Source organism: Anser brachyrhynchus (assembly GCF_964034855.1).
Source record: "Anser brachyrhynchus genome assembly, chromosome: 1".
Lineage (NCBI taxonomy): Eukaryota > Metazoa > Chordata > Aves > Anseriformes > Anatidae > Anser > Anser brachyrhynchus.
The window spans coordinates 88243469-88264560 of NC_137694.1; the positions used below are offsets into that span (position 1 = coordinate 88243469).

The 21092-nt window shown below is 44.2% G+C and overlaps 1 protein-coding gene across 3 annotated transcripts in view; it reads right to left on the bottom strand.

Moving 5' to 3' along the window:
• Positions 1–21092, bottom strand: part of PTGFRN (prostaglandin F2 receptor inhibitor) — an 85285-nt gene that overhangs the window by 11375 nt on the left and 52818 nt on the right. For all 3 annotated transcript variants that reach the window (XM_080576113.1, XM_080576111.1, XM_080576112.1), the window contains 3 exons: positions 17755–18180; positions 10704–11123; positions 462–569 (listed from right to left, as the gene is read on the bottom strand). In XM_080576113.1, coding sequence (XP_080432239.1) covers positions 462–569; positions 10704–11123; positions 17755–18180 — 954 coding nt within the window. The remainder of the gene's footprint in view (positions 1–461; positions 570–10703; positions 11124–17754; positions 18181–21092) is intronic.

Here is a 21092-nt window from a genome sequence, read left to right on the forward strand (position 1 = left end):
AGAAGTCAATTTCTGCAATTCTTAGTATTACTTTAAGCCTTAAATTCACTGTAAAGTTCTAAGCTGACTGGCCAGGTGATTTTAAGATCTGTTTACAGGTAACTGCTTTCTCCTAACAGGGTTTGCCAATAGACCTTCTTTCTAATTGAAGGAGACAGTAATAGCTTTCGCGCCCATCTAGTGGTTGCAGGCTGATTGTCAGCAGTGGGGTCAGTTGGTACAGACAGCACAGGGGTTAGGAATAAGAACACTTTTCTCCTCTCTCACCTCAGAACGTGAAACACAAATCTTGTTTTAAACTTGGCCGTGTAAAGCAAACATTCTCTCCTGTATTTATCTAGTTCTGTACAACTTTAAAAGTTCTCAATTCTCCAGCTTCACTCACATGACACAGGGTTGTAACTGCTGGTATACAATCTGGAGGCGAATGAGTTACAAGTAAAATATTTTCTTCAAAATACCTGGCTCCAGTGCCATTCCATCCGTTGTGATGATACAGAGCAAGTCTGCCAGTTCACCCTGGTAAATCGTCAGGTTGTCAGAATGCACGGAGACATTAAACACAGGACCTAGAAAAGAGTAACCACAATTATTCATGACAGGCTTTTCTTCAATGTCCAAAAGTACTCTTGCATATTTTTGAATTGCCCTCTACGTGTTTGCAGAAACAGAGCTTTGAAGTAGGGACGAGCAGTCGTGCAAGTTTGGGCAACATAGTTATCCATTTTTAGCCACTAATTGCTGCACTAATACCCAGACTGCCAGACCTGTCACACAACACAGAAATCGCTGCCCCCGTCTTCCTTCCACTGTCCTGCACAAAACGAGCCTTTCTTCCACTGGTGACTTCTCTAAGAAGAATAGAGTTCAGGTCCTCAGGCTAATCCAGCACAGATCATTTTGGCTGAGGCTGTCAACAGGAATTCAAGTTAGAGCAAACCAGTAATTTAACCATACAGGAGGTTCTGCTGCGGAACTGAAACACAGACAATACAAGAAATGCATCTGATAACACTTTTCTATGGGTTTTCCTTCAGGCTCTGCTACAGATAGCTTCTTTTGTACAAGATGTCTCAATGCCCAAGGGTATAGTAACTCCTTCAGCTGTGAAGTGATGATGATATTGATGAAAACCATTAGGCTGTTATGAAATGCTCAGACACCATAACAACATGTGTGTTTGACTTCTGAGATGCAGAGGATTAAAAAAAACAACACAACTTGCCCACATTTTTGACAACAACTACATCTCTGGTGCAAAGTTAACAAAACCACAATTCCTCAGACATGCCTACATTGCTAGGTACTCTCTGTATCACAGGGCAGAAAATGAAGAATGCATCAAAATACCCTTAGTGATTTTTCTACTAAACAAGGCAGAGGAGATAAGCAGGAAGAAAGCTGATGCCAACTGTGGCCTCCTGAATGGCTTTGGGGAAAGGGGCCAGGGAACCCAAGAAGGCACTTGGGATTCAGATTTAAAATTAACTTGTTTTACTTTCTCTGGACTCTCTTAGCTGCCATCATTACCCGGCTCAGCTACCTCTGGAACAGCAGGAGCAGCAACAAGAATAGAAAATTAGTTTGTAAACTGCTGGAAGATTTGCCATCCTCTGCTCTTACATGCTAACAGTTTAAGCACAGGACTTGTAAATTCCAAATCCATTCAAAATCTGTGGCAAACAACACTTTTGACAGAGAACATTTAAGGAAATCAGCCAAGCAACCCACTTGTCCCCTGCCCTCCCAACAGGTTTCTGTGAAAAGCTATGCTGGTAGCTCACCACACTGCACACGCTTATCACATCACTTCCAAACCGAGGTTCTGGACAGAAACGTGGAGATGCCATGAAGCTAGAGCTGTCATTTTTGGTGAAACTATTCTAGACTACAGGGGCCTCGCCTGTTTTCTTCAGCAGAAATCACGCAGCACACTAAGAAGTAAATTCCAATTACAATGCAAAAATTATTCTGTGGCTTCCAAAATCCCCCCCACAATTTCCACAGCACACAGCCTGCTGTGTTCTGTTATACCGCAAACCTCTTATAGTCTTCTCTGCCCCAGAAGCAGTTGCACTTTGTACACAAGGACTTCGTGCAAAAATATCCTAACAATTGGTACCCATTTTCACACCAGAAGTCCTCTCTATTGAAAAACAAGATTGTAAGTTGACCCACCATACAAGGATAAAAAGGTTGGTAGAGATGCACTAGAGGTTAACACATACACATGGACTAGTGGCCAGGACTCCTGTGTGCTTATGCTAGAACATGAAAGGATATTTAAGGAAACAAGAGACCCAGAGTGCTCTGAAGTATAGCTGCTAAGGTAGTGACTTCATGAGCAGGCTGCAGCCCTAACTTAAGTTTAGCATGATGGGATCCCTTTCTGAGAAAATGTAAAAATATTAATTTGATTGCTTCCTCATACTCTGTCCAGTCTTCCTACAGCAATTTCGTGTTTCCTGACGCTCCTCCTGCCTGCCACTTACACACTCTAACCATATTCCCCTTGCAGCTGACTTGATTATTGCTCTTCAGATAAAAAATGTATTTCACTTTTTTGGGGGTGGGGTGGGGTAGTTGTGCAGACAGAGGTTCAAGCACCCCTGTCCTTTGAATGTCATTAGGGTAAATGCTCGGTAAATTTGCTTGGTTGGTCTCTCGGCCAGGAGATGCCATATCACAGCAACACAGCACCCCATACAAACCCTCTAGTTCTGGGTCACAAAGTACATCTGTAGCCTACCCGCGTGTGAAGAGTCAAAGCTTCCTAGGCAATAACAAGGCTGCTCAGCAGCACCTGCTCGGTCATTTCATGATCATACTCCCCCTTGGTAAGCCACAAACAGTAATTTCCCTTTGGTTATTTCCCTACAAGGGTACAAAACTCCTAAAAATTACTATCTGGAACTCCAGGGGAAAAATCACTGCCCTGTGTTAGAAAGACTGGATTTTGACAGAGGCCAGAGGTATCTCAAGGCTGTGCTTCTTCCCTCTCTCTAGCTGAAGAGGGGGAAAAATATTATTTAATTAAATGCTTTTTAAAATGTAAGTAAACTTTATTACAGTGAAGTCTCCTTGGTCACCTTGAAAACTGCAGCTCCTTAGGAGGAGCATGTTTCTACCTTAGCAGTACTGCAGACCTTCTGCCCACATGCCCCATGCCCTGGGCCTCAGGCTGCCCTCAGGCATGAAAGGGCAGAATAAAGAATCTTCATTGATAGTTTTTCCCTCACCACAGAACTTGAAAAGACAGGAGGCTGCTTGCAACAGAGACACCTAATTTAGCCCTGATCTGGATCAAGACAACCGTGTAACCCCTTGCCATCCAACACAAGGTACACTTGCCAGAGCTGCAGTCACTGCACAGCCTGGAAAAGGTTCACAGAAGCTGACAATGTGGCTTTATTCCTCATGAAAAGTCTACCCCTTCTCTGTAGAAGGGTTTGAGCTTTTCTGTTTGGTTTTATTCTAAAGAAAAAAAAAATGACAAGAGTTTTTAACCTAATAACGTGTATGATTTATGTCCCCCTGGCTTAAATAATTTCGTCTGGCTTCAGCTGAACCTGCCTGACAACAGAATAAGAGAAGCAGGAATGAACTGCATGAGAATCTCAAGCAAAGGCAGCAGCAAACCAGTGTTTGTTAGTGGGTTACAAGCAAAGCCATCACCTTAGCTAACTGGGTATCTTCTTTATTGTAGGCTCAAAAAAAGCACTTTGGTTAAAAAAAAAAAAAGACACCAGAGCAAACACAGGATGCTTGCAGACACCTTTTCAAGGCTCTTGAGGACCTCCCAAGACAAACATGCCACAAAGTCTTCTGTGAGGTGTGGATCTTTTTTTTCCACCCATTACCATCACATCACAGTATTCACGCAGCCCTGGATCTAGACTCCACCAAGAGCTCATCACACAAAACCCAAGTGGTGTCCTTAAGTTTTTAGCCTCCAAGTAAAAAAAACAAAACAGCAAAAACCCAACCATACACACTCAACCCCAAGCTTACAGCTGCAAGCACTTGGTTAACAGGAAACCCTCAGAAGACAGGGACAACAGCAACAACTATCGGTGTCTCTCCATTGCCATGTTCAAGTGTTTGCAGTGTCACAGGAAGGAATGGGGAGGTAACGAACTCTCCTTCGACAAGATCTGAGTTCGTGCCACATTAACATTGAGAAAAAATAGAACTCTGCAGACAGATGATGTGGCTTTTCTCACCTTGCCACCTGTATTTAACAGTTTGAAATACTGTTGTTGGCAACTACAGGTCACTCGAGAACAAACAAGCTGGAATTTAGTTTCAAGTGCAAGGCTGACAGATGAAGCATGACTTGCAAAGCTCATCAGGAACAAAGCAAAGCGTAGGGAAGCTATTCAGTAGGTTGAAATCTGAAAAATAAGTGGATTTGAGTAACTTCTGGTTTGAACATAAGTGTCATAATCTCAGCTAGTTCAGAAACTAAAAAAGCAGACTTACAAAATAAACCAGCATTCCCAATTCTAAGAGCCAAGCATCAATTTTCCCCTATATTGTCATCCTCTACTAAGACCTTTGATTTAAACTAAGCCAAACACTCCGTTTCTCACTAAAGTAAGGCCGTATGTAAGCTTAGAAATGTCCCTTTAAAAAATTATTCTTAAATAAAGTAATAACAATTTTATATTAAAAAGCAGCTACTGTCAAGATAGGAAAAGAAATAGTTTTCAGAGTCATTTCTTGACTTCTGAATGTCTGAAAAACACTTAAAAAAACAGAAGTAACTGAGGTAAATTGAAATTGAAAAATTGGTAAATTGAAATTGATCAAATGAAGTTTACTAGTACATATCTAGAAGTGCTTAAAAAGAAACTGTGTTCCAGGATCAGGACTTGTTTGGTTTAATTATTCAATTAATTTACTCAGCTTAAGGATTTATGTACTGGAAAAAAATAAATCTTGAGCCTTGTTTACCTGATGTCACCCTACTCTCCCTGCTTTCCATCACTGCTCAGTAATCCGAACACTTTAAATCTGCAAGAAAAGGAAGGGGGGTGAAAGAAGAATAACCAAAAACCAGTTAACATCTGGATTTACAATAGAAGAGTTAATTAACCAGGTCCTAGGTGACGTTTTGGTCTTTTCTACTTCATCTCAGGCACTATTTCTCTGCAAAAACAAGTTCTAATCTCCCCACAGAAAGGAGTTACTTTCATTTTCCAGACAAAGTAGGGCAGAGAAAGGTCAAGTAATCTAACTGGCAAGAGAGATCCAGATGAGGCTGCTCCAGCAACAACCCTGTACCCAGTCCATTACCGAGCACAGCGGCAGCAATCACTGCATCCAGCTCCACTGCTTGCAATCAGCCAGCATCACGGACCACAAGGGGGAAAAAACTGATGCAATCCACAAGTTCTCCATCATCCAAAGTATTACTCATATCTGCCCTGGCAGCGGATGATCCGCTCAAACTGAGGATCCCATGATCTGCCTCTCCAGACAACAAGCTCCTTCACCCGCACCATTTCAGCCCCCGTCCTCTCCCAACTTCTTCACAGAGCTGTTCCCCAGCGAGTTTCACCCCAAGCCTCATAATAGCCATTACTGGAAGAAGCCCCTAGTAGTTTAGTCTGAGGTTTCTACTTCCAGATACAAATTAGTGCACACAGGCACAAAGGCATACAATGACAAAGCACGTTCCTGCCCATTAACAGTGGCTGGAAAATACCAGCCTCTCTCGCCAAAGAGTTTCTGCTGTATTGCTGTTCATTCATTTCCACGATTAAGGTTTCTTTCCTTTAAGAACCTTTCTGCTTTACTTTCTTGCAGCTGAGTATCTCTGGGTCATTGCAGGGCATCATTTCATTTTAACTGCCAGTTCAACATCAATACTCAGCTCATATTTCCGAAGCTCTTAGTTTATCTCAATTTCTTCCAAAGCGAATGATAATACATTGCTGTGCAATGAGCTCACATGCAGATGTAATCCAGAGTTGAAGATTTAATTGAGACACTTCCCTTAAAGTTCTCTTTTATTTTTGCCTCTCCAGAGCTATTTGCCCTTTGTTGAATGGCACAGAGGAAAGCCAGCTCAGAGCACCGCCCAGCTCCAAATGGTCCTCTCTCATAACGTACTTGTGAATACACGATTAAAAGCTTCCCTCTTTCTGCTTTCCTTAAGGCAAAGGAAAATAAGTCACTTCTGTGGAAACCTCAGTGAGCATAGAGAGGGCCAAGACAACCTAAACACTAACCTGGGTTGCTGGGTACAGGCTGAAAGGGATAGAAGATTAAAGGATGAATGCCAAAGAAGAATATATGGCTCCGGGATAAACCAGATGGATTTCACAGAGACCAGGTGATTGAGCACAAAAAAACCAACAAACAAATAAACAACAACAAAAACCAACTACAACAACAACAAACCAGCTCCAGGCCAGCTGGAACCATTTATACCCAGTACCTGTACACAGACCTGTATCAGATAAGCGCTCTGATCTCAAGCAAGTTCCCAGCTATTAGAAGCCCACTTTTGCTGGCTGGCTCAGTTAAGTCTGACGGTGATAGTGTGCACACACCAGAAAAAAAAAAAAATAGTCAACCTCTCACATCTGCAGCTCAGCCGTAGCAGTGCAAAGGCACTGCCACTGGAGCAGCACCTCCAGATGACCAGGAGAGCTGATTTTACAAGGGAGAGATTTCAGGCAAGGTGGGCAGGATCATAAGCCTTACAAGAAGCTGTCTTGATATGCTGGCTTCAAAAGGAAAACAGGAAAAAACAGCAGAAAACAGACGTGTTCCAGGCTGAAAGAAACGCTATGTATATATACACACACATCATCTGATTGCTCCATGGGGGAGAAGCAGCGTTTGGGCTTCAGCAAGAACGATGAAATGAAATTAAGAGAAAATCACGAGACAAGCACTAGCAGCTGCTCTTATCCCTCCCATTGCTGGGCAAGCTTTGAGAAGGGATGGTAGCACTTCTGTTTTAAACTGAGCTGACCAAAAAGCAGCACTGAAGAATATTACTTCATATGGGGTGGCTTCCTCCTGCTTCTTTCCCAAATAAGATTAGTTTGCTTATAGCTACTGGACATACAGCAGGCATTCATTTCCTAAAACTAGCCTAGTGCTCCATGTTATTCATAAGGCCTGACCAAAGGATTCTCAAGATCCCCCTCTGGTCTTAAAATACATCCAGCAGAGAACAATCTGCCATTGATTGAAAATATGCAAACTAAAGACTTACGAGGCTCCTCCTTCCCCTCCCCTCCCCCTCCCCCTCCAGTTTATATAATTCAGTGAACAAAATCCACTTTTTTTTTTTTTTTTTTTTAAGTTCAGGAAGTTTCAAACAAATGCCTTTACATTAACATTTCAGATCATAAACTAAGTGGAATAAATACGTCCCTCTGCAACAGCAAGTGGAGAAAGAAGAGAGGAGGTCTCTCTGCTTGCAGCCAGCAAGTTCTGCCTTGAATGGAAAGAATCCGAGCGAGACATTTTCCACAGATGTTCATGGAAAAACATTTCGGAGCACTGCCACATTTCAAGCCCATTGTGGCAGGAAACACTGAAGTTTCATGCGCGCAGTCCCCAGCTCATATAAAATGCTTACAGGCCTCCTGCTGCTCAGATAGATCACGCTGCATGACGCGTACGCACACCAAAACCCTTCCTTGAAGCATTGCTCGACTCAGAGATCTGGGAGGGAGTCAAGCTGGAAGGAAGGATTTCCAACCCAAGCAAGCCTCCCTGCCCCCTACTGAAGAGGAATCAATAAAAACAGCCGAGAAAGAAATTCCTCCTACCACTAAAACCTTCATGTAAAACCTTTAAGGGCTTCCTTCTGCTGAAAACGCTGCTTCCATATCGATCCCCCCACCACTTCATTCCCCGCATGGTGCCAGCTGAAACTGCTGTGGCAGCCCAAGCCCTTGCAGTCAGGAGGAGACAGGAATGCCTTCTGGTTTTGAAGTTACACTGCATTAGCATTGCCCCTCCACTGCCACACTTAAAGCGCTTCTCTGCTACACTTTGAGACCCTTGAAGTCAGGAACACTGTTAGCAAGGTAATTGCACTATCGGGGACAAACACGCTCATAAACCACTCACCACATACCCCCATTTAACTCGGGATTTAGCAGAGAGGTGCCTTCCAGCTTTTGCAGTTACCCGCAGAGCTACATGCCCCTCTTTGCTGTCTCTGACCCTCTCTCGGTTAGCTTCTTCCCTCCAGTTTTGGGGAACCTCCCATTTTCCCCAGAAAATCTAGCAACCTCAGCAGTTCTGCCTTACACCGTTCCCATTTAGGAGAATCTGGCACCAGCTTCTCTTTTTGGAGAACAAGTTTGGCAGCTGCCTGTACCGCAGGATGCGAGACAAGGGTGCGATATCTGAGCTGTGCTTTTATGGCTGCTCCACGGCTTTGCCACTTACCTTTGGCTGCCTGACCTGGTCAGAGTTTGCACCAAAGAAAGCAGAAAATCTGGGGGAAGGAGGGTATGTAATTAGGGAAGCAAGCCTGCCAGCATCCGTTCTGACTGTGCTCGTCATATGTCATCATCATGCCCACAGATGAACGTCCAGCATGGATATCAGAGCAACTACTGAAGGACACAAAGTTCATCCATCGGTTGAATAAAGGTATTTTAAGCCAGATTTCGCTACATGGCGAGACTATTTTGGGAAGCAGCTCTCCAGCAAATTGTGCCTGGGATCTCATTTCTGCCTTCATTCTCTTGTAAAGCATGGAAGGCTGACAGAGCTTCAGGACCGTCCCTCCCCCTGCTCTGGGAATTCACACATTCCCAGGGCAGTGCTGCGGGCTGCCTCCCCTTCTTCACCCCACGTGCCGGAAATCCTAGCTGGGCGAAGAGGGAGCGAGTAGAAGCTGACAGCAGAAAGAAGTCAAGACTGAGACATGCACACTTCCCTCCCTTGCATAGCTCACAGGTTTCCCTCCGAACCATGGATATTAATAGCCTCTTGCCAAACCTTTTGGATGGGAGTTCAAAGTGACATAATGCAAGCAATGTCGGCAGAGTCACCAAGCACCACTTTTGTGCAGGAAAGCCCCCACGTCAGCACTTGCAGGGGGAGGTTTGGGCCAGATTTCATCCCTCCTGGTTTCTTGCATCAGCCCTTTGCAAGACTTGCTCTCCCACTGCATCTGATTGAAATAACAAGAGCAGCAAGGCTGAAGCTACAGCCCATTAAAACCATATTTCTAGAAGACAAATCTACAGCAATACTCAGCTGTGACAGCGTTACTCCAAGAGCCTTTTGGAACATATGCAAACTAATAGGATATTTTCAGAACAATAACTTAGCATAACACTAGAAAAGCCAACTGGGATGACCTAGAACTGAACAGGCACTGAGCTGAGTCCCTGTCCTCTCTTCGACCAGCTTAGGTCAGGCTGTGTCTTCAACAGGGTTCGTATCAGGATGATACACTTCAAAACTTCTTACAAAGTGAAGTCCTCATTGCACAGCTGCCCCCATGCTCAGCCCTTGTCCTTTTCCCTGCACACTGGCTACAAAGAAGCTGAGGTTTTAGAAATCACCTGGTGGAGAATGATTACCTTAGTTATAGAGACAACCAGAAGTCAAGCTGCTCTAGCCTAGTCACAGCCACCTCTTCCCAAAACCCTTCAGTCCCAACGTTATATGCAGAGTAATTCAGTTCATGAAGAATAAAGGATGCAAAGAGAGACTTTCACCCAAGCTGTGTTTGTGAACAGCAATGGGAGGGTGCAGGAGGCTTGAGATAAGCAGCTAAGCAGAGAGCTCCAACACAGGACGCGCCCTTGGGCTACGCCAAGAGCTCTTTACAAGCGTTCAAGTCATCACAAGCTTGGTTTATCGAATCACAAGATGAAACTCTCACTCATGAGTGCACCGCCATTACAAAAACAACTCTGCAACAGTTCCCACCCACGCACCATGATAGGAAGTCAGCGTTAACACGCACCTCTGGCGATTCAAACCACCACTGCCCCACTTTCTCTTGCCCCAACAGTACACCAGGACAGGCACGCTTCTCTAGGAAGACTCCGCCAGGCAGGGTATGTTACAGACAAAGGTGAGGATTTCAGCAAGGATGTGGGGAACAGGATGCACATCTGGGCACTGAAATTCACTCCAACTCGTGGAGCTTTGCAAATCAGCCACAAGAGGCTTTAAAGGTCTTCAGCAGCAGGATACACTTGCTGAGATTGTTGAAAAATTGCCACTTCCTTGACCTGACCATTTTCTGCAATTACATCAACATGAAAGTGTGCTCAGGCAATTTAATGCTATGCTAATGAAGTTTGTTTTGGAACAGAAATCCAGTTTATATTAATACTCTTCCAAAGCGGTTGTTACCTAACAGCAACCTAGCAATGAAGCTGGTAAATGTGGCAGCAATTATTCCATACTGAGAACTAGCTCCGAGTCTGCAGGACCATAAGACATGCATTAGTAAAGGAAAAATTAGTTATAATCGTAACGTTTGGGTTATTGAATGTCTTTCTGTAAACAATTTGTAGCACAAAGGATGCAAGTACCACCAAAGGAGATAAGCAAAGCTCTCAGCCATCAGAGCATCTGGAGAGCCTTTCAATTTCTAAAATAGCAGGTGTTGCCCAGAGACAGGGAAGCCACTGGAAGAGTGTCACAGAACTCCCTCCCCTTCTGGCTTAGACACACACACACACAAATTCTATACCAACCTGATGTCTGGAAGTCTATCTGGATAGGGTTGGACAAGCCGTTCACTGCTTCACGCCACATGCCGCCCCCACCTGGAGACCAGGCAGTCACCACACAGCGATACAGCCCAGCATCAGAAATTTGGGTCTGATACATCCTGTAGCGGAACTCGTTCTCCTGCACCTTCTCCAGAACCACGCCATCCACACGAGTCTGGTCCGTCCAGTCTTCCAGCCGCACCACCGAATCCTGGTTCAGGGAAATTATGCGAGTGGTTCCATTGGGATTCGACTGATCTGTCAGTGGTTTCTCTGCTGTAATGAGGACAGAATAGCGTGGCGTCTTGATGTTTTTCGAAGACACTTTGCATGTCATCTCAAAGGTGTGGCCTGCCACAAAGAATGGCTTCAGTTTCACTGCCTCCACTGTCAGCGTGTAATCTGAAGAGGGAAGGAAACAAGTAACAAGGAGGGGGGTTAATAAATAGTGCAGCTATTTCTGCAGCACTTGTTCATCTGGAAGGTTACTAATAACCAAAATGCTTTTTTTGCAGAGACAAATCCCAGCATATTTATCTAAACACATACGGACATCCCAGAACGCTACTTAACAGCACACAACAGCTTGGGTCAAGATGCAAGGATTCAAACAAACCCCAAACACTGAACAGATGATGCAATACACAGGACATGGGATGACATAACCTCCAGGACATTTTTATTTAAGAGTATAGATAGTAGCCAGATGAGACTTGGAGCCCCCGTTTTGTGCCGGATCTGGAAAAGCCCCATCAGCAACAGAGTACAGGGACACTGACGAAGTACTTGTGACTAGTGACAAAAGCTGCCACTGACTGAATCTGCAGCACTTAGTAGAGCTGCTTTTTATTTCTCTTGAAAAGTTCACCCTAACGGCAATCCAGACATGTTGAGCTGAACTCCCCAAATCATGACAAGATTGCATGACAAGAAAGTTGGCGTTAACATGAGAAACCATCACCCCCAGTACACTCATACACACACTGCTCTTGAAGAGGTCAGCACACATCTGCCTCCACAAATGCTCTTTTCACTCATTTCTAATGCATTCACCTGATCACAAGCCTAACAGAGACCTTGATGTGTCCCCAGCAGTTTGGCATCAAGAATGCCAACACTTACTACTTGATTTCATTCCTTTTATTCAGCATCCTCCAAGTCTGCGGGTTCCTCAATCCCAGGAATCCCTTAATTATAGGGTTTGGGAAAATTATACATCTAGGAGCAGTGCCTCAAGACAAAAAAAAGAAAAGCTCACAGTGAGAAACTGAGAAAATGAGGAATGCCTGAAATCATATCTGAATAAAAGGGAGTTGCTACTTTCCTGGCATTGTGATGAAGAGACATCCTGCATACCCAGGTTCTTCCTTAGGAAAGAAGGGCTGGGGCTGAGCACACAATTTACAGCAACTTCCCATAGTAGCAATATTGCAAGAATTTGGCCAATCCAGTTTTCTGGACTTCACTACAGCATATTCTCCTTTCCCCTCCTTATGAAAAATGGGTCCAGACACATCAAACAAAATCTCCACACATCACCTTTATGCAAGGTGAAACTTCTCAGGATAAGGAAAATAAGCGGTGGTAAGATTGCAATGCTTTCCCCAAAGTGAACTAAATGAAGTAATATTTATGCCCTCCCCATAAGGGCAATGAGATACTTGTCAAGATTACATTTTGCAGTGTTTTGCCTTCAAGCAGCAGTTTTCACAATGAGTAAACACGGCCCGCAAGATGAGAAACCCGGTATGACAACTTTAAATCGGTACTGTATAAAGCAGATCACAGTCCAAAGCTATATAAAGAAACAGCAGGAGCAGCATCAAGTGGTCTAGCTGAGCACAGAATTATTTGATACTCCACACCAGCCCCCCTTGTACTTCCACCCACTAGGCAAGTGGGAATGTACGAGTTGCACATTTAAGCACTGAGGGTACAATCACAATTGAAGTTCCGTGTGCAGGCATCCTCTGCTCCCCTGGGTGAGAACTCATTTTGCATCTGATTCTAGGCTTCAGATCTGTTTTTCTCATTCTGTGTCCCTGAGACTCTGATAACACCCTCTTTATAAGATGGCAGCGTTTAGGAGCCCAGCACAAATCAACTTGCCTCATATTTTAGGAATACAGCCTACAATCATGCTTTTGCCCCAAAAGCAGAGGCACAAACAGCTAACCATACTTCTCTGCCCCTTACGGCTGCTCACTAGACCTTGTGAGAAGGCTCTGGGCAAAAATCTTCCTGATGCAAATGTTCATTGTACTTCTGATCTCCATGTCAGAGAGCCAAGCTCTGGACACTGAAAAAGAAATCTTGCACTTGGTCTCTCATACATGTACATAAGGAAAATACCTTCATGTGACAAGAGCAGTACAGATGTAGCTGAGAAGCTGCAACCCTCCCTACCATCTGGGCCGCAAATGCCATACTTCAACTATTCTCTGAGACACAGGTCAGGAAGAATTACATAGGGGATTGTGTCTTGTCCCCAGCAAGGACAGACCAGGCTTTGTCCCCAGGTGTCCTTTCTTGGCTTCCTATTTGAGAGAACAGAAAATGCTGCTTTGACCAATTATTTTTGTTAAAGAAAGAAGTAATGGTAGCATGAAAAAGCAACAGAAACACCGTCTGTAGAGTTTGTGGAAGAGAACATCTGAAGACCTGCAGTGCAGCTGGAGAACAGCGGTTGAATTCAAAAGGGTTAGAAGTTAGGATGCTGAACAAAGAACTGGGAGACATTCTTCTAGAAGTCCTTGCACAGGATTTTTCTACCTTTATAAAAACCCCAAAGCCCCTTCATCCTTAGGTTGGATGAATACCACAGAAGGCAGAGGCACATTCTCTTATGTGAGAACATAAGAAATGCAAACCAGAACGACAAAGGGGACACGAAAAACAGCACCCACCGGTTCTGAAGTGTTTGTTGTTTGCTAGAAAGCAAAATATAGGCCAGAGAGGTCAAAGAACATCTTCTTTCCAAGAACTACAGCCTGATACCTCTTTTCTAATCTTCTGAGAATTGACAACAAAGTAATGTCTGTGTCTTGACCACTACTGTGTATGCTTGCCCCTACATGCAGGCACACACACACACAGGCAAGAGTCTCACCTTCCTGTGCAGGCAGAGTCTCACCTTTTTCTCAAAACCTCTACGTAAGAAAAGCAGGACAAAACACACCCCTGTCCATCGCACATAGGAGGCTGCAATCTGCAGGATTTGTTGGAAAACAGTAGAGGAAGAGATCCTAAAAAAAACATACCCAAAGCTTATAGCCAGTTACACACCCCTATTACAAGACAGAGGGCTAGCAGAGAAAAAAACTGTAGCCAAATGATTCAGATAAAATTTGAGTAGTAAACTGTACTTTGGAGCTCGGCAGCACGTGGTGCTGCCTTCCATCCCTGGCCACTCCAAGTGGATAACCCACACTAATTCTCTTGCTGCTCCCTACGACAAAGTGTGTGCTCAGCTTCAAGGATGCTTCCTGGGAAATGACTGAAAACTGTTTTCACCTAATCTGTCAGTCCAATTGCTAGAGAAGCCTGGCAGCTAAAGGGCAAGGAGACCTTAGGAAAAGACAAACATGCGTGTTCCCTGTACTCCACTGATTCCCGTCAGGAAAGAAGCACAGCAGCCATGACTAACTCATCTCAGAGCCTCGCCAGCAGCGCCAAGTAACACCATCCCAATATTCGTAAAGGCTTCTTCATCCCCCAGTGCACTGAACAAGATTGGAAGAAGAGGGAATGCAGCAGACATTAAGGCAATGGCAGTTTTGCCTTCACAGGAGGAGGAGGCTATACAGCACCCCGCGGTACAATTGCTGGCCCAGCAGCTCAGGTACTACGAGCTCTGAAAACACAGCCAGCACGCTGCGGCCTACACCATGGTCTGATACACGTATACACGAGGCAACTGCTGTACACACACACACCGATGCCACCTTTACTGCCCTGCTCAGCTCCTAAGCAATGAGTACAACCACTTGATCCTCGTGCAGCCAGGGGAAGAGGAGCCCAGGGGCTCCTGGCAGGAGCGCCTACCTTAACGCACTTGCTTGTTCTCAGGCCCAAATTGGCACGTAGGCGTGACGGAGTGGTGCCATAGGGATGGGGATTTCTCTGCTCAAAAGAAACTGCGTGTCTGCACTGTGCAGTGTGTTACACACCGGCAATTGCAAAGACAAGTGGGTAGAAGAAATATCACCTGCTCCCTGTTCGCAGGACTTTCTGCAAGATGAAGATGCCCTTGCTCCCCATTAAATTTAATGGCAGGTCCTGAGCAAACGTTTAGGACCAGTAACATTCTGTTAAATACAATTACTTCGCAAATTAAAGACAGAAGTATTAACAAAACCCCAAATAATAGTATCTTTGGGATACGCAGTTTCAATTAAAAGATAATGCTCTCTTTTGCTAAGGCTTTCATGCAGATCTAAAGCTGACAACACTGGTTTAGGAGACAAGCACCAACTCTGCATTACACTGCTAACAGCAGCTTTGTTTTAAACGTAGGTAGTACTCACACTCCAACTGATAAATAATCTTTTCTAACTATCAAACTTCTGTGTTCAAAAATCACCTACAGAACCAGGCAAGAAAGTTTCCTTCCCTTCCTTTACCCCTTTATAAAGTACAGATTCCAAGAAGTAAATTACCTGAATACAAAAATACATTCAATGCTTTTCATTTTTGAGATGAAGATGTTTTGTCGCCATTGGTGGGGGGCAGTGGGTGAAAAAAGAAAAAGGCAAAGAAACAGAAATCAGGCAAACCATGTCAAAAGCAATGGTGATGTGCAGTCGGCTGCACTTGTAAAGCTGAATAAGCAGAAAGACACATGAGCTTTATTAGTCCCAACGGATAGACCAGAAAAAAAAGGATAAAAGGCCTCAAGTGAAAATGGGCAAGCATACAATTTATTATAAAACACAAGGAAAAAGGGCTTTGACGTCCTCACGTGATGTTTACATTTCAAGCAAAAGCCTGTTATCCTCAACACCCCTCTGTACTGACTGCCCCACGGATGCACCAAGATCATTTCTCCTTTCTCAGAGACTCAGGATGAGCTTTTCCAAAGTCAGATCTCTCTGAAGTCCTCCCCACCCCCAGCACTGCTCTAAAGTTAACACAGACAATGCAAATAGTGAAATAGTTGGAAGAAAAGCCTATATGTAGGCACAAGCTATCCAAGGAAGAGGCAAATTTTGGTTCTCTCCTTAGGCAAACACGTGGGGGCCTGGCTGCTTGCTTTTATAAGCATTGGGAGCAATTCGGGACTCAAATCACCAGAGATACTTGTCAAAACAACAGTCAGAGAGCAGAGGCAGCAGCACATTAACTCTTTCATAGTTGGTGGCTGCACCACCAGGCTCACAGCCCCGTCTGCAGCCCACAGGAACCAGCTACGGCCAGGACCAGGGCGTGCAGGGAATGGCATCTGGGGCCAGATTGCTGGAAGAGCATGGCAGGGAGTGGAAGGGAAGAAGGGGGAAATCAAGCTTAAATATTTCCCCCTCCATACATACATATGTGTTTTGTTTCAGGAGAAGAATGTTTGTAGGAGAGTTTGCTTTCACGTCGTAAATACCCCAGCTCTGAGTTTTGCCAACAGACGTACTTTTCAGCATGGGGACTGTAACATTTACATTTGTGTGGCAAAATTAGCAGAGTTTTTGGAACAAAACCAGAAACAAGGGAACGTTCACACCTGTCACGGTTTGTTTTCCCCCAGAAATGTCAACACAGGCTGAGACTTTTCAACTCCAGCTGGTTTCTCTAGCTGCTCTGAAGGCGATGATCCATTACGTGTGCATGCACACACACACACACACTCACTCAGTTATGGCATAACTGAACTAATTGTGACCAGCATTCACCATTATTGAGAGATCTCATTCCTGCTAGAGAAGCCAGCTCGTAACAAAAAAGAAAACACCCTTTCTGTGGACCAAACTTGGTCTGGGGGTGAAGAAAGGACTAAGCAAGCAGCCTGCCATTTTCTGTCTTTGCTGCAACAGAATCACAGCAGAAGTTCTCCAGTTCATTTAAAGATAATGCCTAAACAGCTTTAAACTCATTTCAAACTAGCTCTTTGAAATACAGTCATCGGACTACGACTGCCTGAGCTAGACTGCTCAACAAATCTATGAGGTGCAAAGGCAGCTTAGCTAATCAATTTATTTTTTTTTTCGACAAAGATGTTACATCCTAGGCTATCCCATTCAGTCTCCTCTTGCACGACTTCATATGTACGACAAAAGGGTATCACTCCACAGGACATTCAGGCTACATGCACCCACTTTATACCAGCATATAAGTGATTCAGGTACCTTTTTTTACCTCCTAAGAAACGCTTCCAAAGACAGTTTAAATACTGACCAGAGGGCGGTTCACTTCTGTCTAAAAGAGGCCTAGGTTGAAGCAAAGCACTGAATGATTTTGCTCTGTCACATGCTGTTTTGTTTTGTTTTTTTTTTGATGCTCTGGTACTACTATGCCCACGAACTTACTCAGAAGTGCCCTCTAAACACATACTTGTAAATATAAGTTGGTATAGGGTGAAAACAAACAAACAAAAAAAAACAAGCAAAAAAAAATGCTATCAAACTGACAGCCAGAGAAGACAAAGTGAGTGACATCCCTTCTTTCACCCCAAGACAGCCTTGTTGCTAGCATCAAGATGCATCCTAGAGAGACTGAAATACTCTGGGTCATGAAAGGGAGCAGCATTACTGCTGGATACCACCCTGTCACAATGACAGCCTGGTTCCTCTAAGTCTCAGCACAGTTTGAGCGATGGATCTGTTTTGCACTTCCTCTCCAAACTGTTGCACAAAACCGGTCAGTGCTGTTTAGTAGTTATTTACCTCCAAAAATATAGGCCTTTACACAAAGTAAGAGTTTTTTCCTCTTCATAACACAGAGCCACATTTCCAAAACCCCTTTGTAGGCCTTCTGCCTGATGGACCTACTCAAGAGAAAACTATCTTAGCTTTCTAGGTCTTCCAGTGAAAAGGTGCAAGGTTCCTACCTTGTGTAGCCCATAAAATGCTGACAGGTGCAGAAGTCACGTCTTTGCTTTTTACCCAGCTGTTGTTGCGGTGTCTACTCCATGCAGAGATGACACAGAAGTAATCCCCTCTGTCACTTTCTGAAGTCCACTGGATCCGTAAACTGAAGGTGTCAGCAGCCTTTTTAGAGAAGATTATTTCCCCGTTCTGAGTCCGCTCTCTGCTCCTGTCCCCAAGAAGTAGAGTCCAGTCTGCATCCATGGTGGCCAGCAGTTCCTCTGTCGCAACATCATCACCAAGCAGGTGCTCCTTGTAGTACCATGAAACTGTGAAGCGGATGTTTGCTTCGGTGTCCTGGGCATTTGTGATCCTGCACTCCAGCTCGGTGGGGTCATCTGAAAACTTGGGTGTTTTAGATGCATTTAGAAACACCTCATAATCTGGCTCTGCGGGAGAGAAAACCCAGAATAAAGAAGTGAGAAGATACAAGCAGAAGGAAGCAAGTGGCAGAGCTTAACATATAAGATACTGCTAACATCCAGTCTGTGAAAGCACATGATCCAAAAGCCAAGTGCCAGAACATCTATTTTTCTTACAAGAGCTGGCGATTGGGAACTTGGACTCTAGCTCTCAGACTCGTACTGGTCTGAAGTGAGCCACCCTAGGCCTGAATTTCCAAACAGGACTTGTGTGTCTGCTGAGACCATTTCAGAAAAATCAGCACCAAGTGATCTTATTGAGCAAAATCATTCCCTTCTTTAGGCCTGGCCCCAAGAACCCACAGTTGTTTCAGACATCCAGTCACTTTTGCACCTGTCTGAAGGCCTCCAGCAGCCGGAAGACCAGTTACTCTCTGGCTTTGGACTGGCCAGAGCCACCCCACTTCCCCATTTTCTCTGCAGGATAAGAGCACGTCCCCTCCTGATATGCCGCCTTCTCTGCACTTATCATCCCATCATCTCTCTGCAGCACGCAATGAACGTTAAACAAGAACAAAACACAAACATCTCACCCACTCATCCACCCAAATCAGGGGGCATCAGTGCCACTGGCCACAGGCAGCACAAACAGCAGCGTGCAGTAAAGTTCAGCAGGCATCATAATAAATAACAAGTAGGTTAAGCCAACGATGTGTATATCAGAAGAGCTCCACAGAACAGAGAAGTACATGCTGTACAGCTACAAGGCTAGAAACCCTGAAGCTTGAAAAGGATCGCTTGAAATGCACGGGTTAAGATTGGGGCTGCTGTATTTAAATCTAAAATAGCTTGCTGTCCAAAGCCTAAAAGAGATAAGGCAGCCACATGACTATTTTCTCTTGGACTATGGAGATAGTAAAGGAAAAAGATTACAGCAAAGACCTCTTACCACAAAGGAGATACATGTTTATTTACTAGCATTAGAATATTTTTCTCTCTTGCTGACTACTATTATTCAGAAAAAAGACTAGCCTTCCAACTGTTCAGCCAATACTCATCACATGGATTTTATATTATAAGCGTATTCAGTGCTCTATATTTATTTCTTGCTTTATGTTGTATTTGGCTTTTTGCCCTCCCAGAAACAATTAACTGAAGCTATAATTGGGACAGAGAAGGCAATCCAAGGCTAAAACTTAGACTTAGCTCACCAGTGAGCCAAGATAATAAACCATCTTAATAGAGCTGCTGCGCTAATGTGTGTGCACATGCACTTTTGGACTTCGGATGCAAATGATGGAAACGATTCTATTCAAGCAACCTGGCCGCTGCCACGCCAGCTTGAAGAAAGGATCTCTCACCATTAAGCGTTCTGCATGCAGGCATGCAGTGTCCTTGCATCTAGCAAGGACAAGGGCATACAAACAGACCAGATGCTAGAGTATCTAAATCACTGAGTTTTTGCAGTGCTAGGTAACACACAAACTTAAAGGTATCGCTCACCTAAGTCCAAAGTACCTACTATTGGCAGCAGTACCGTGCAGCTGTATAGCGTTGTACTCCTTTATTCTGCGAAGCTTTCCTGATATATGCATCTTTGACTGTTAACCTACTTTGTGTTTATTATGATGCCTGCTGAAATTTACTGTACACTAGATCACTATGCACTACATAGTGAACATAAGCATAGATTTTTGCAGACACTCGGTATGAGTAATACGAAATAAAAATTCACTCAATTCCTCTGCTGCAACCAAGTCATAGATTAGTAATGGTGGCCAAAACCCATTTTTGGTGCAAGTAAATCCCCACAGATCCTACAGCTACTCTACCCTTCCTGTCTCATTCCCAAAAGACCAGTCTTCTCCATGGCCTCATGATATATTGCACACACTCTGCAGTTTTCTTATTCCCCCTTGACTCATCTTTATCACCAAAAAAGAAGACAGTCAAGACCAATTAATATTTTCACAGCAACAAAGACTAAAAAAGCGGAAACTCTTCTCAGGATAGGAACACAGAAAGGAAAAAGCTGCAAGAAAGTCAAGTCCTTCAATAATCACTTCAGGATGTTTTATTTGTGGGGAGGGAAAGGACCACTAAGAAGAGAGCCTTGGCTTTGACAGCACCACTCCAGATAGGCGCTTCACCCTGACAGACATTCAGACAGAGGATTTAGAAAGAATAAAAGGCTGACTGGATAAACCTCATTCCTCCACTCTGTCAGCTGTCAAAGAACAGCCTCACTGACAGTTCAATGACTTAATACCCCAGCAGCTCTTAACTTCCATTAAGGAGGAGGAGTTGGTAAATTCTGGATGCAGCTGAAAACCTCAAATGCTGAAAAATTATTCTACTTTCCTTTGTCCTTAGCAACCAAGCGTCTGCCGAGGAGTAGATTTTATTCTTTCCTTTCCCCAGATAACACCCGATTGGAGTGGAAAAAGCAAGGAATAGTTCTACAGGCACCAGCAACGTAACAGAATATGTGAGCACATGGTGCACCTCTGCGTGCATGAGCATGTGTGCACACGCATGCACGCAGGAAAAGGGGGGAGCTCTCAGAAGCTGAATGTGTGATTCAAATGGCTGAAGAATGGAAATGAAGACTTATCGCTTGTGCACTTACCTCTAGCACACGTTAGTGTATGCAAGAAAGAGCCACAGCTCAACTGCTCTGTACAATGCCAAATTGCAAAATTACAACGTTTATCACTGGAATTTAACCTTGTGGTACAGCTATTTATTTCTGAAAAACAGACTCTCTATACGCTGAGTCCATTCTATCCTTTTATGTTGGAGGAGCTCTGCCTTTATAACTGGGCGGTACCATCAGACTGATTACAGGAGGCTCCAAATGAGTACATGGAGAATGTTTAGGCACAGATGCTTGCATCCAATAAAAGCTGGGAACAAACATCAAGTACGACAGCTCTGCC